At 38.4% G+C, this 14,222-nt stretch overlaps 1 protein-coding gene across 1 annotated transcript in view; it reads left to right on the forward strand.

Moving 5' to 3' along the window:
• The window catches only part of Arms (Ankyrin repeat-rich membrane spanning), a 680,132-nt gene that overhangs the window by 486,591 nt on the left and 179,319 nt on the right, over positions 1–14,222 (forward strand). Inside the window, exon 18 of the mRNA XM_090381558.1 lies at positions 3,164–3,373. Within this exon, the coding sequence (XP_090237684.1) occupies positions 3,164–3,373 (210 nt within the window). The remainder of the gene's footprint in view (positions 1–3,163; positions 3,374–14,222) is intronic.

The raw sequence follows: 14,222 nt of genomic DNA on the forward strand, positions 1-14,222 counted from the left end.
GTTGAACTGGCTGCATGGAGATCTTTCAAGGCTGTGGTACACGGATTCCTCAGAAAGATGAAAGAAGAGAACTATGTGCAACTGGTGACAAACTTGCTGAAATGTTACAAGAACATGAGGTGCTGAATTCCACTGAAAATGCATTTCCTTCATTCCCATCTGGATTTCTTTCCTGAAAACTTAGCAGATGTCAGTGATGAACAAGGAGAGCGCTTCCACCAGGATGTAACTGCAATGGAAAAATGATACCAAGGTTGCTGGGACTCTGCCATGATGGGAGATTACTGTTGGTTCCTTAAACGGGAAAGCAATCTGGACTATAAAAGGAAATCATTGAGTCGGAAACACATCTAAGTAACATATATTGTGTGTAATAATTGCAACCATTTTTGCTGATCTGTAGCCGAGTGGTCAGGAGCGGGAGTGCAGTAGCACACGCTCTTTGAGTAGACCGGGGTTCAAGCCCCTGACTGCTGAATACGGTCGATGTGTCAACCCGCACTGGACCAGTGTGACAGATTATGGTCCATTTCCCTCAGCATGAATTGTTGAGGAGGCTTCCATCGTGCAGTGGGTTGATAATGGGTGCACTTTACCTTTTTTTTTTTATGCTGATATTGTATAAAAACAAAGAATTTAAAAAATGCGTATATCTTTTGATGTAGACGACAGAAGTAAAAGATTGATATTTTTCATAATCAGGACATTAATTTCATTCAGAATAACCTTCCCTTGCAGAGGTATGACGGAAAAAAAAAATTGTTGGAGGTAGTGAGAAAAATATCAGAGGTAGTGATATTTATAATTTCATGTATAGCCCTAAAGGAACGATGGTACTGCGCATGTCATACTGATGATTGGTACCTTCACAGTTGTAAGCATTGATTAACATCACTTTAACTTCGCTTTATACTTTCCAGAGTTATTTCATTCCAAGAAATACAATAGAACTACTCATTGCTTTGACATTTGACCTCTCTCTCTCTTTTGATGCAGTGATGCAACTTAAATATCTGATTTGATAAATTCCTGTTCTAGTTTTAGGTGAATGTGGTTGTGGTTGCTTTCTTTTCAGTACCTAACTTCACACACGCTGCACTGCTAATACTGACAAATTTCATGTCTAATATGACTGTTGCAAACAGTACCAGTTGTGCTGAAATATGGATATCTGACATCACTGCCATTACATTGCCACTATTTTTTTCATAAGGTTATATGAAATGTAGGCTGAAAGCAACCCTAAGAAACCCATGCCAGGTTTCTGAGGTTATGATATCAGAACAGGAAAGGATTCCTTAGAAGAAAATTGCCAGGTCTGGTGTGATAAATTGCATTTGACTATGTTACTAATAGATGAGGCAGGAGGATATGTTTCAATTGTCTGTTTAAGTACCGGTTGGTTATAAAATAAGTTTCCTTGTTCAGGAGAGAGACCCTAGTGTCAAAACAGTTAGAGTTAGCGCTGGGAAAATCAGTGGGTATGTCATTTAGGGTATGGGGAAGCGATTTATAGAATTAGAAAAATTAGTTCAAACTTCTGCCACCAGAGGAAAAGTGGTGCTGCACATATGTAAAAGTCATTTACTTCAAGACACGCTGCTTAAGCAAATGACATCCTGTTAGATAAAAGCAGAAAGGCCAACATCACCATCAATAACCATTATGGCTCTTACAAAAAAGGAACCTGCTCTTTTAGTAAAACTTACCAGAATAATAGTAATACTAATGCAGCACTATGTGAATATCAGAAACTTAAAGGTTTGCGTAAAGGACCTTTGACATCAGTGGGGCTTTGAAAACTAATAAAGAAATTTGAAATGATCAAGGAGTTAGGTGTAATTCCAAGCAGGGGCAACCAAAAATTGGAATGGAGGTAGTGGATGTAATGGCGGTTGCGATGGCCTACAAGTCACAATGCGAAACACTACCAGCCAATTGTGCCAGAGGTGTGTCAAGAGACTCGAACCTTCCTTGGTCTACTGTACGTAAAGTGCTTCAAATAATTTACCCTGGTTCCTGTACAAGATTCACGTAGTGCAAGAACTAAAGTCACGTGATCAGCACCAATGAGTAGACTTTGCTCTACGATTTCTGGCTCATACGGAACTTGATGATACATGGGCTCGAATGATCTTGTTGTCTGATGAGGCACATTTTACTCTTCGTGGGGCTGTAAATGCACAAAACTGCTGAATATGGGGAACTTCTCTTCTGTCTGCTTTGCATGAAAGACCATGACAAAGTCCATATGTTACAGTATGGTGTGGATTCACAGCAGAGTTTATAATCGATACATTTTTCTTTGAATAGTCTACACCTCATGGCCCTGTAAGGTGTACAGTAATTAGTGCACACACTCTTCTAAGAGATTACATTATTCCCCTCTCTGCAAGAAAGGCAATGCTTGGAGACCGTAGAGTTCATGCAAGATGGTGCCCCCTCCCATGTTGGTCGACAAGTGAAGGAACTGCTCTGTTCAACATTCAGAAATGATTTCATAATTTCTAGAGACTTTCCGCAGTTCTGGCCAGTCCAATCAGCAGATCTCAATCCCTGTGATTTCTGGTTATGGGAATATCTGAAAGACGGAGTTTACTGTGCCAGCATACAGACACTTGTCAATTTGAAAGCAAGCATTAAACAGCATGTAGCCAACATCCCCAATGAGATGCTATGCGAAACTGTGTCGCACACAGTCCTCCGTTTTCAGAATGTCATCTCAAGTGAAGGAAAGCATGCAGAATAATATCTGTAGATTTCTAAAGTTCTGATATTAAAATCTAATCCCAAGTTAAGTATTCCACCTCATGTTTACAGTGCCAATTTCTCCAATGGTGGTGGAAATTTGAACTATTTTTTTTTTTCCCTTCTTCTTCTACAAATCTTCTTCAAATCACTTCCCCATACCCTAAATGACATACCCACCGATTTTCACAGCACTATCTCTAACCGTTTTGACACTAGGGTCTCCTGAATGGGGAATCGTATTTTATAACCACCCGGTATGATAGTTTAATTCAAGATGAAAGGCATTTCAATCCATCTGACCTTTATTAATCAGCATTAGTTGAATTTATTAATCAGCAAAAAATTGAATTTTCTCATCTGTTGTTGTAGCTGTTACATTCTACAATTGTGCAAATTTTTTTTTTCTCCCTAGGCAATTGAATCAAATATTCACAGAGTCTTCCATAATTCTAGTATTAGTGGTCATGAATATCTTCGCAATATTGTTCATTTGCCATTTTACTTGCAAAATAGTGGTTTGCGGAGAGTGAAAGCAGCACAGCATGCGGCAGTTCAGGGTACTAAGAGATCTACAAGTTATTGGAATGAAGATAAAGAATGTGACCGAGCAATCAATGCAATGGTTGGTGTTTTTTATTTTTTTTATTTTGCATATTCCCTTAAGGGTAATAATTGGTCAATACTAGTATTAAATGAACTTGCATAGTATAGTGTATTAAAAAAAACACCAAAAACACCACTATGGCTCAAGATATTGTAGATACCTTGATCTATATTAGTTTTGTAGTGTTATTCTTGTCACTTCTGTTAGAATAAAATTTAATTTTGAAAAGGAATCAAAATTAAAGTAAAATCAAAAAACATTGATTTGTAAATCAGTGTTTTTTGATTATACTTTAATTAAAGTAATTTACTTTACTTTAATATAATTTATAATAGTTATTATTGATATAATGTTAATGTTTTAAATATATTTCACCATACATATGAGGAGTGTTTGAAAAGTTCATGGCCATGAATATGTAAGGGTAGGGTATAGTGTTAAAAATTTCTGTTCTTAATGTATAACACTTCAAATAGTAACCCACCAAGTTTTATGCAGTTCAGTAAGGTCTTTTTTAAATTACAGGGCCTGAAGTCAACAAAGTTATGAGAATGAGGAAAGATGGACAAAATCTGCCACTGTGCATTCATCCAATATTTGGGGGAAGAAGGGATGAACACTAAAGGAAATTCATGAGGATATGGTTACAACTTAGGGGAGGATGCCCCTTCGTATTTCATGAACAGCAGTATTTATACAAGGAAGGGAGTGCCTGGAAAATGACCCATTCTCTGGAAGACCTGAAGCATCCATCACTCCAGAAGTTGACAATGTACACTATATGGTGATGAACGATCAGTGAGCAATAGTTCGATACATTGCCAGAATCTTGAGCTAGCATCTTGTAATCTTGAGCTGGCATTTTGTTCAATACATTGCCAGAATCTTGAGCTGGAATCATAATAAGAGAGATTCCCATTATGGTACTCACTATCACATAAACTCAGTAAGTGAGTCTTGTTCCACCGAGACAGTGCACCTGCCCTCAAGTTTGTCATTGCCATGGCTGCACTTCATGAGTATAGCTTTGAAATCTTGGACCATCTCCAATATTCATCAGATCTAGCACCATTGGACTTTCACCTGTTTCCTAATTTAAAAAAATGCCTGGCTGGCATCTATTTTACTACTGACAGTGATGCTATTGCTGCAGTGGATGCATTCCTGCATGCCCCAAGAGAAAACTTTCTTTATAGCTGAAATCAATGCATTGCAGCATGTGTGGCAAAAGTGTGTTGACTCCAATGGGGACTGTGTTGAAAAGGACCATGTTACTAATTCCTCAGGTGAACCTTTCACACTACAGCCATGAACTTTTCAAACGTCCCTCATAGACAGAGTGAATCAAAGTATTGAAAACAGTGACCAAAGTGTTAAAAGTGCATTAATCGAATGCTAATAAACTAAGCTTGCACGTTTTTTAGAGGTTCTTAATTATAAAGAGAACCTTAATACAGTTAGACCCCCGTATCCACAGGGGATACATTCCAAGACCTACCGTGGATGACTGAAACTGCCGATATAAGCGAACACCTGCTGACCCCATATATAACGTGATTATCTTGTACATACAATAAAGTTTAATTGATAAATTAAACACACAGTAAGACATTATCAACATTAAATACGGTAATAATAAAGTACAGCAGACTCTCAATTTACCGGGATTGGATTAACCAGGACACTTCAAGACACCAAATTAAAAAAAATACCAGAAATCATCATAAAATTCAAGTAATAACTAGAAGAGGTATAAACAGATATTTTGCAAGTCGTAAATAAGCGACAAGAACCGGCATTATAAGTTGTCATTGGGAGATTAGTGTACCTATTATCTTGCAATCCCCACTGTCTTCACACCTACTGCTCAAAATAAAAAAAATAAATAATAAAAAAAAAGAGACCAAATGTTTAGTTTGATTTAGTGCATCGCATTGATTGTTGTGTTCCGTCGAACCGCAAAACGACAAATTTCTGTTACATATGGCGACAGTTTACAACAAAATCTGTTGGTGTTTCAAATATGTTGAACCATCCACTTCAACAGATTTGGAATACCAACCAGAAAATTATAATGCACAGCACTTTCAACCAAGAAGAGTTGAATTTTGAATGGCTTAATCCGTGGTTTAAATTTATTTGAAGAGCAAGCAAAACTCTTTGGTTCTATGTTAAGTAGTGGAAATTGCTTGAAGGCAAGAGGTAAACTACAGTACGTCAAAGTGTCTCAAAGTTTTCATCACAAATTGTTTTCAAACTATTTTGTTGTTTATTCTTCTAAAGAACTAGGAATTGACCACAATTCTAATGATTGGTGTATATTTATTGGTGCCCCAAAATTAATTTTAAACAGCAGTTTTACTACACAGTGGAAATGCATTCCTCTAATTCATGAAAGAAACATGAATGTGTCCTATCCTGAGTGCAGTCAAGTACCATGGATTGCTCTAGTTTACAGGGAGGTTTCACAAATTACTGTTATCTTCTGTGGTTGTGGAACAGTTGTATAGCAGTGGGAAATGAAAGAGGAATTTTTACCAGGGAGAAGTAATATAAAGAACTTTCATTGGGCTTCAAATAAAGAAACTGCTCAAAGATATTGAGCAGTTTAGGATAATGAACTAGCTTCTTGGCAATCGATTAAAGCAGTTGTGCATAGAATTCTTGGAAGAAGGGAAAAAGATAATTATGAATCTCTGGTGTCAATTACTGCAATTATATAAAGATATGGGCTGCCAGATGTGTTTGAAAATTCTTTTCATTCATTCCCATTACTGAAAATTTTGAAAGTTTATGGAGGATTAAGGGAAATTTTGATCATCAGGGCTTTCATCAGGAGATATTCATGATACAAAAGTGGTCCCAAGGGCAATGAATTACTGCCATGATGAGAGATTACTGCTGGTTTCTTAACAGGAAAAGCAAAATGAAATATAAGAAGGAAAAAAAACCTCTGGTAAACATTTCTAAGGAAATAGAATATATGTTTGATTAGAGTATTTTAAGACAATAAAACTTATTTTTCAGATAGTATAGGTCACTCATTAAACATTTAGATGCTGACTCTCTTTAAAAATTACAGCTGTGAATTACAGGCTCCGAAAAAGCGATGTGTTTACCATTTTATTTACCCAATTGTTATTTTATATTAAACTTTATAAGTAGCCATATAGTTCTAGATATGTTGGTTATTTTTATTTTTAATTTAGATAAGAGTTTTTGTAGATTACTACTTAATATACGTAAAACCATTGTTTCGCTCGAATCTTGCAGCTATTGTTTTTGTATAGAGTGGTAGGGAATTCAAATTTTTAATTGTTAGGTAGCTCTTAATGTAAAATTATATAGCGCAATTCGCATCCCTGCATTTAGTATTCTATTAGATAGTGTAGTATTCACAATTAATTAATTAAATTTATTGATCTTATTAATTTAAAATATCATGCCCCAGACTAGAGCAGAAAAAGCAACTGGCACAAAGTGATAGGAGTGTTGTGAGTTGGGGGAGAACTGAGGGGGGGGGGCAGTTCTCCAATGCATCACAGCCTAAAAATTAAGCAACTAGTGAAATGTTTGCCGCACTCTCTGGAACGGAACATGATCTAGCCAAGGAGGATGTCTTTGTGTGTGCCAGGTGCAGTGTGTGTCTAGAAATTAGATGTCAGCTCAGCGTTCTGATGGGCATCTATGAGAGCTTGAGGTGTAGGGTAGATGCCCTCGAAGAAATTAATATGAGGGGCCCGTTAAGCTCTCAGCTGCCCAACTCAACACCAGAGCTCACTCCTGGGCATTAGGCAACACAGCGGCAACCTCCAAGGCAGAATGCACTGGTCCCACAGGAGTTAGTTATCGTCAGTGACTCTATTGTCAGGGAGACGGGGAATATATTGTGTAAAAAGGATTGATGGAATAGGACCAGGGTATGTCTGCCAGGGACAAAAGTTGATACGTTGTAAAGCAATATCATCTTTTAAGGGCATAAAGGGTGATACTGTTGTACAAGTTGACACCAATGACATTAAGAATAGGAGATCTGCAGATTTACTTAACAAGTACAGGTCAATGTTGCAAAAAAGTTGTGAATTGGGGTTAAATTTGAAAGTGTCCGCAATTCTGCCCAGAAACGATAGGAGGGAGTACATGATGAGAGCCCTGTCAACCAATTCGGCCCTGGAGGAAATGTGCAAAGCTCAAGGGGAAAATTTTTTTCAGCCTGGTCTGTGCTTGTTAACAAGAGAGACTACTTTTACAGGGATGGGATACACTTAAATAGAAAGGGTGCAAGAATATTTGCTGATGCTGAGGCAGTGTTAGGCGGGTCGGAAAACTGCTAGCTTGGGGGGGATTCACAGACGAAAAGGTTTAAAGTAGCTGCAGGCAGAGGTGAAGGTGGTTCTAGCACTACTTCTATTAGAATAAGCAGTGGCCTGGAGCGAGGGGTGTTGGGAGTTTTCAGGGACTGATGGCAGTCATCGTGATTTCAGAAAAGCTTTTGACAGTGTTGCGCATGGAAGTCTACTGTTCAAATTGGAGCAGAATGGTATTAATGGTAAGTTGCTACAAGGGATAAAAGAATGGTTGAGTGGGAGAAAACAGAGGGTGGTAATCAATGGGTGCTGCTCTTCTTGGACTAATGTTATTAGTGGAGTCCCACAGGGTTCGGTGTTGGGTCCACTGTTGTTTTATATATATAGCAATGATATTAATGAAGGTATATCAGGCTTAGTATCGAAGTTTGCAGATGATACAACGGTTTGCAGGCTTGTTAATGACAGTAATGACAGTGTGTTACTGCAACAGGATCTAGAAAATTTGGGCAGATGGGCTGAGAAGTGGCAACTGAAGTTTAACATTGAAAAATGCAAAGTACTGCATATGGATAGAAGTAACCCCAGAGAAACATACCAACTATGTGGTACTACACTTAAGGAGGTAGAAAATGAAAAAGACCTGGGAGTAATTGTGCAGTCAGATATGAAGTTTTCTTAGCAATGCAGACAGGCTGCCAGGGCAGGTCATGGGGTGTTGTCAATGATATACAGGAATTTTGTTAGCAGGGAAAAGGTGATTGTCCCTCTGTATAAGGCAATGGTCAAGCCACGCTGTGAGTACTGTGTGCAGGTCTGGAGGCCTCGTTTTAGGAAGGATGTAGATTTGCTTGAACGTGTACAGAGAAAGGCAACAAGATTGGTGAGGGGAATGAAGGGATCCTCTTACCAGGATAGGCTTAAGTTCTGCAAATTGCAGCAGCTGGAGACTAGGCACCTGCGAGATGATCTGATGGAGGTCTATAAGGCATTGAATGGGTTGAGCACGCTGAATTCTGATGGGATTCTTCCACTTGTTCACATTACACTCCTAAGGGGGCATAAATTGAAATTGAAGAAAGACAAATGTAGAATAGATGTGCAGAACTTTGCCTTTAGCCAGCAGGTGGTTAATTGCTGGAACAAACTTCTATCTGTCGTTGTGGAAGTTGATAGGTTAAATAAATTTAAGGAGGAACTGGACAAATATTTAGAGGACTTGTTTTGTAATTTTATTTTATTTATTTATTTTTTTTTGGCTGATGCTGCATAAGCTCATATGCTTGCTTTCTTGCATCACATGCCACTTCTACTACTACTTTTATGCCAAACACTATCAAAAGCCTTAGAAATATCAAGAGCAACTGCCTGAGTTTCACCACCAATTTTTCCAAAGATGAGATTTAACCCCAGGGGGCTCGCATCTGGTGAGTATGGGCTTGGCACATTCAGGGTCCTGAGCTGGATATCATCATCCTTCTCTTTCTTTCATGGTGATTCCTTTCTGCTTCTGTCTCTCTCTCTCTCTCTCTCTCTCTCTCTCTCTCTCTCTCTCTCTCTCTCTCTCTCTCGGTAATTCAGAATTTTTTTTTTTTTTTGGCTGATGCAGCATAAGCCTCAGGCTTCCTTGCACCATATAGCTAATAATAATAATTTCAGGTCGCAAATGGAATAATTTTAGAGCTCATCAAAATGGACCAGTTTTTTTGAAAAATTTTGCCACATTTTATTTAATTAACATACTGAATTGTGTTCAATAACAAATTGTTTTAATAGTCCTAATCATGTTTGCTAATATATTTTTAAATTCATATAAGGATTTAGTATGTTAAAACTTAATATTCATAGAGCCTGTGTTATTAAGTAATTTCAGCATGAATATTTTATCTTGTAATTAGTAACTGTAGGGCAGTGCATCATAGTAGTAATTACAGTTTTTTAATTGTGGTAAATAAATAGATTGAATCTGATCACATAGGTATTTTTTTTATTTTTAGCAAAGAAATTAGAAAGGCAGTAGCATTAAGGGCACAAAAGGTGATGGGGCGCCTCCGTAGCCAGGTGGACAGGAGCAGCAGTGCGAAGCACATGCTTCTTGATTAGACTCGGGTTCGAGCCCGTGCCCACCAAATACGGAGGATGCAGAAAGGTCAGGGAATGACCACTGCATATCCCCGGAGCAATATGGCCTTAGTTGCTAATGCGCCTAAAAACCAAATAACAAACAAACAAAAGGTGATATTGTTGTACCCGTTGGCACTAATGACATTAAGAGTAGGAGATCTGCAGACTAACTGAACAAGTACAGGGCAATGAAAAAAAAGTCACGAGTTAGGGTTAAATTTTAAAGTGTTTGCAATTCTGACCAGATACAATAAGAGGGGGTATATGATGAGAGCTTTGTCAATCATTTCATCCCTGCAGAGTTTGTGCAAGGCTCATGGGATAGAATTTTTCTCACCTTAATCTTGCTTGTTAACAAGAGAGAGACAGCTTCTACAGGGATAGGATACACTTAAATAGAAAGGGTGCAAGAATATTTCTGATGCTATCGAAACAGTGTTAGGTGGATCAGAAAACTGCTAGCTTGGGGACGGAGGGATACACAGGCTAACAGATTAAAAATACCTGCAGGCAGAGATGAAAGTGATTCTTGTATTGCTGTTATTAGTATATTCAGCCTGTACCAATAATAGCAAGTGATGCCTGGAAAGCAAGGTGTCTGGGATTTCGGGCACTGCTGTGAGTCATCATGGAACAAATGAATACGTGGGCTGCGTTAGGGTAACTAAGAGCAAGAACACATGCATGAATACTTGCATATTCACTAATGCTAGGAGCCTTGTGAATAAATTTGATGAATTTGAAGTACTGATTGAGTCATCAAATGCAGACACTAAGGATAGCAGAGACGTGGTGTCACTTAGACATAAGTGATGCTGAATTTAAAAATGTGGATACAATGTATGCAGAAAGGACAGGAGGGGAATGGTTTATGCTCTCTCAGTTAAGAAGCACATAAAATCTATGCATCCAGTTGATATGGGTGGGCAGTGAAATGTTGAGTCTGTTTGGCATGACACTGGGAGAACAAAAATGATAGTAGGAGTGTGTTATAGGTATAATGACTGATGAATACAGTGAACAGCTGTACAGAGAATAGAGTGGGCCAATAAATCAAAAACCAATCTTATAATGGGGGATTTTAACTTCCAAATGTTGACCGGAATTTGTGGGTTGGTCACTCACGGGCTTGCAAGACTTTAGTGGATTTATTGGATGACTTTTCTGCAGCAGCATGTTAGGGAGGCAACAAAAGGGAGTAATACTCTTGATTGGATTATCAACAGTGAATTCAGAACCTGCAGTTAAAAGAACCACTAGGTTGCAGTATTCACAGTGCATTGATTTGGGATTTACTTAAAGATGGAACGACCATCAAGGGTAAAGGGTAGGGTTTTTGCTTTCATAAAGATGACTACAGTGGTCTCAGACAGTTTAAGGCCACAAGGTGCCAAGCGTTTCTGTGACCAAGCGATCTGCGACTTCCTAGAGTGATTTTTCTAGAGTGACTGAGTTTTACTTCATTTTATAAGTCCTTTTGTTAATTAGATCTACTTTTTAAAAGTATAAAATGAGAGCCAGGAAAAGGAAAGTACCTTTTCTTTACTATTTATTAGTTTACTAACTCCTACGCTTGGTCACAAGCGGCACTGCTCCTGCTTCCCCATGGCAGGGCTGATAACCTGGGTGGAAAAGCTAATCCCCCCAGGGCAAAAAGGAACCAACATGGATAAAGAAAATTATCCAGCACTAGAGCCGCCAAGCTCAAATACCACAGATTGGTTTAACTCGGATCAAGGAAATGTGCAAAATAAGTGCCTAAAAAAATACAACCAACAATCGGAGTATCCATCGTTCCTAATAATTCATTCCTTAAGTAGTCAACCAGTGAGCAAACTCTCCCCATTTATGATACAGATATTTCTAGAAAATGCCGCTGGATCTCCTAAATTGGTCAAAAGATTACAATCAGATTTACTTGTTAAAACAACACAGTCCACTCAGAATTGTTTGGTTACAACATTTGGGGGAATCCCGTTAAAATCTTTCCCCACACAACCCTAAATAGTTCCCAAGGTGTTATTACTGAGTGGGATCCGTTGAAAGTAATGGAAGAGGAGCTTGTGAAAGAACTTCAAGATCAAAAGGTCATTCAAACTAAGAGAATTCTGACCCGTAGGGATGGCAATCTCATTCCAACACGCAGCATAATACCCACTTTTAATACTCCAAACTTGCCAAATACTGTTAAAGCTGGTTATTTAAATTGTCATATCCGACCCTATATTCCAAATCCAATAAGCTGTTATAAGTGCCAGAAATTCTGCCACTCTCAGACATGTCGAGGAAACCAAGTATGCCCAAAATGTGGTTCCCAAGAACACGTTCGAACAGATTGTACTGCAGCATCTCCAGTTTGCCCACGTTGCAAGGGGGATCATCCTGCATTTTCGAAAAACTGTGATTTATGGAAGCTTGGGAAAAAAATACAAAAATATAAAGTCGAACATAAAGTGACTTATCAAGAAGCCAGAAAACAAATAGTGAAAGATAATCCAGCATGTACATATGCTAATGTTATAAATAAATATCACACAGTTGCAACTCAAACCAATGACTCAATTCTACCTGACAAATTGTTTTCTGAATGGGCTAGATCTCTGCTTTCAGTTCCTCAGTTGTCTGTGAAGCAAAGTAATAAAGATCAGGCATGTAATGCCCTCATTTCCATCCTCTCCACTGGCGACATCAAGTCCCAAAGTGAGACCAGGGTTTCAAAAGCTGAATCCTCTGCTAAGAACCAAACTAATGCTACAGTAATGGACAGAGATGAAACATCACAAGAAGAACCTAATTGGAAATTTATGCTGAAGAAGATATGGACACTGGGCATCCTACCTTTCCAAAAAAAGATCGCCACAAGACTACTGCCTCTAAAAAGCAACCAGAGCATCCTACCACTAAGACTAAATAATGCAGTGCATTTTACAGTGGAATTGTCGAGGACTACCTACAGACGCGTTTACCTTTCCCGTAGGCAAATACCGCAGGCATTTGCCTATGGGAAACTTTTTTAACTCCACAAGTGACACCATCAATAAAAAAATATACTTTGTACAGACGGGATAGGAATGGATCAACTGCAGCGCCTGGAGGTGTAGCGGTTTTAGTATCTGTTAGTACTCCATCTAGGCAAATTCCCTTGCAAACTAATTTAGAAGTTGTTGCTGTATGCGTAGAACTTGGAATAATTTTATCACTTGTTTCTATTTACCTTCCACTGAATCAAACATTTATACTCAGATTTTGATGACCTCCTTGCCAAGATACCACCTCCTATTCGTTTGATGGGCGACTTTAATGGACACCACCCTTTGTGGAGAAGTCTACATATGGATAAAACAGGGCAGCTAATAGAAACATTACTGGATACACACAATATAACTCTGCTGAACACAGGTGCACATACTCGTGTGCATTTTCCCACAGGAAATACTTCTGCCATAGATTTATCTATCTGCTCCCCTCGCTCTGTACCCAAATGTACGTTGGGCAGTATTGGAAAATCCACATAATAGTGATCATCTCCCAATTACTTGCAAATTTCAAACTATCTCAAACTGTCCGGAATTCGTAGAAGATGGAAATTCTCAAAGGCAAACTGGATAACATTATCCTTAAGCACCACTTTAGATAAACACTTCATTCAGAATCAATCAATAGATGAATCTACTGATCATATCACAAAACAGATACTAGCAGCAGCTGGTATAGCTATTCCACAGTCGTCTATGCAGGCACAAAAATTGTTGGTGCAATGAAGAATGCAATAAAGCAAAAAAGGAAAAGAATAAAACTTGGAATATTTTCCGCAAGCATCCCGCTACTATTAACCTTATAAACTATAAGAAACTCTATATGTTAAAGCAAGGCAAATAAAAAGAAAGGCCAAACAAGATTTGTGGATGCAGTTCGCTTTGACTATCACAAAAAACACCAATACTAGATTAATCTAAAAGAAAATCCAACTTCTGAATGGTAAATATCCATTGTCAACATCTCATTTACAATGTATTAGATCATCATCATCATCAGCCATTTTCAATCCACTGCAGGATGAAGGCCTCTCCAGCAACTTTCCAGTTCCTTCTGTTTTGAGCACTGGCCATCAATTTACTACCCAAAAACTCACGAATTTCATCTATCCATCTCCGCCTTTGTCTTCCAGGTTTTCTTCTAGCTCCTCTTGGGTACCATTCTGTTATTTTCTTAGTCCATCTGTCATCATGTCTTCGAGCTATGTGTCCTGCCCAAGACCATTTTAGTTCTTTAGTTTTGATAAGAATGTCCTTTACTTGAGTTTGCTGCCTAATCCATGTGTTTCTCTTCTTATCTAACAGTCTGATTCCCAGTATAATTCGTTCCATTCTTCGCTGTGTAGTTCTCAGCTTCTCTTCCATTCTTTTGGTGAGTGCCCAAGTTTCACTTCCATAAGT

This window comes from Mastigoproctus giganteus, chromosome 9 (assembly GCF_048544385.1).
Source record: "Mastigoproctus giganteus isolate SK-2022 chromosome 9, ASM4854438v1, whole genome shotgun sequence".
Taxonomy (NCBI): Eukaryota; Metazoa; Arthropoda; class Arachnida; order Uropygi; family Thelyphonidae; genus Mastigoproctus; species Mastigoproctus giganteus.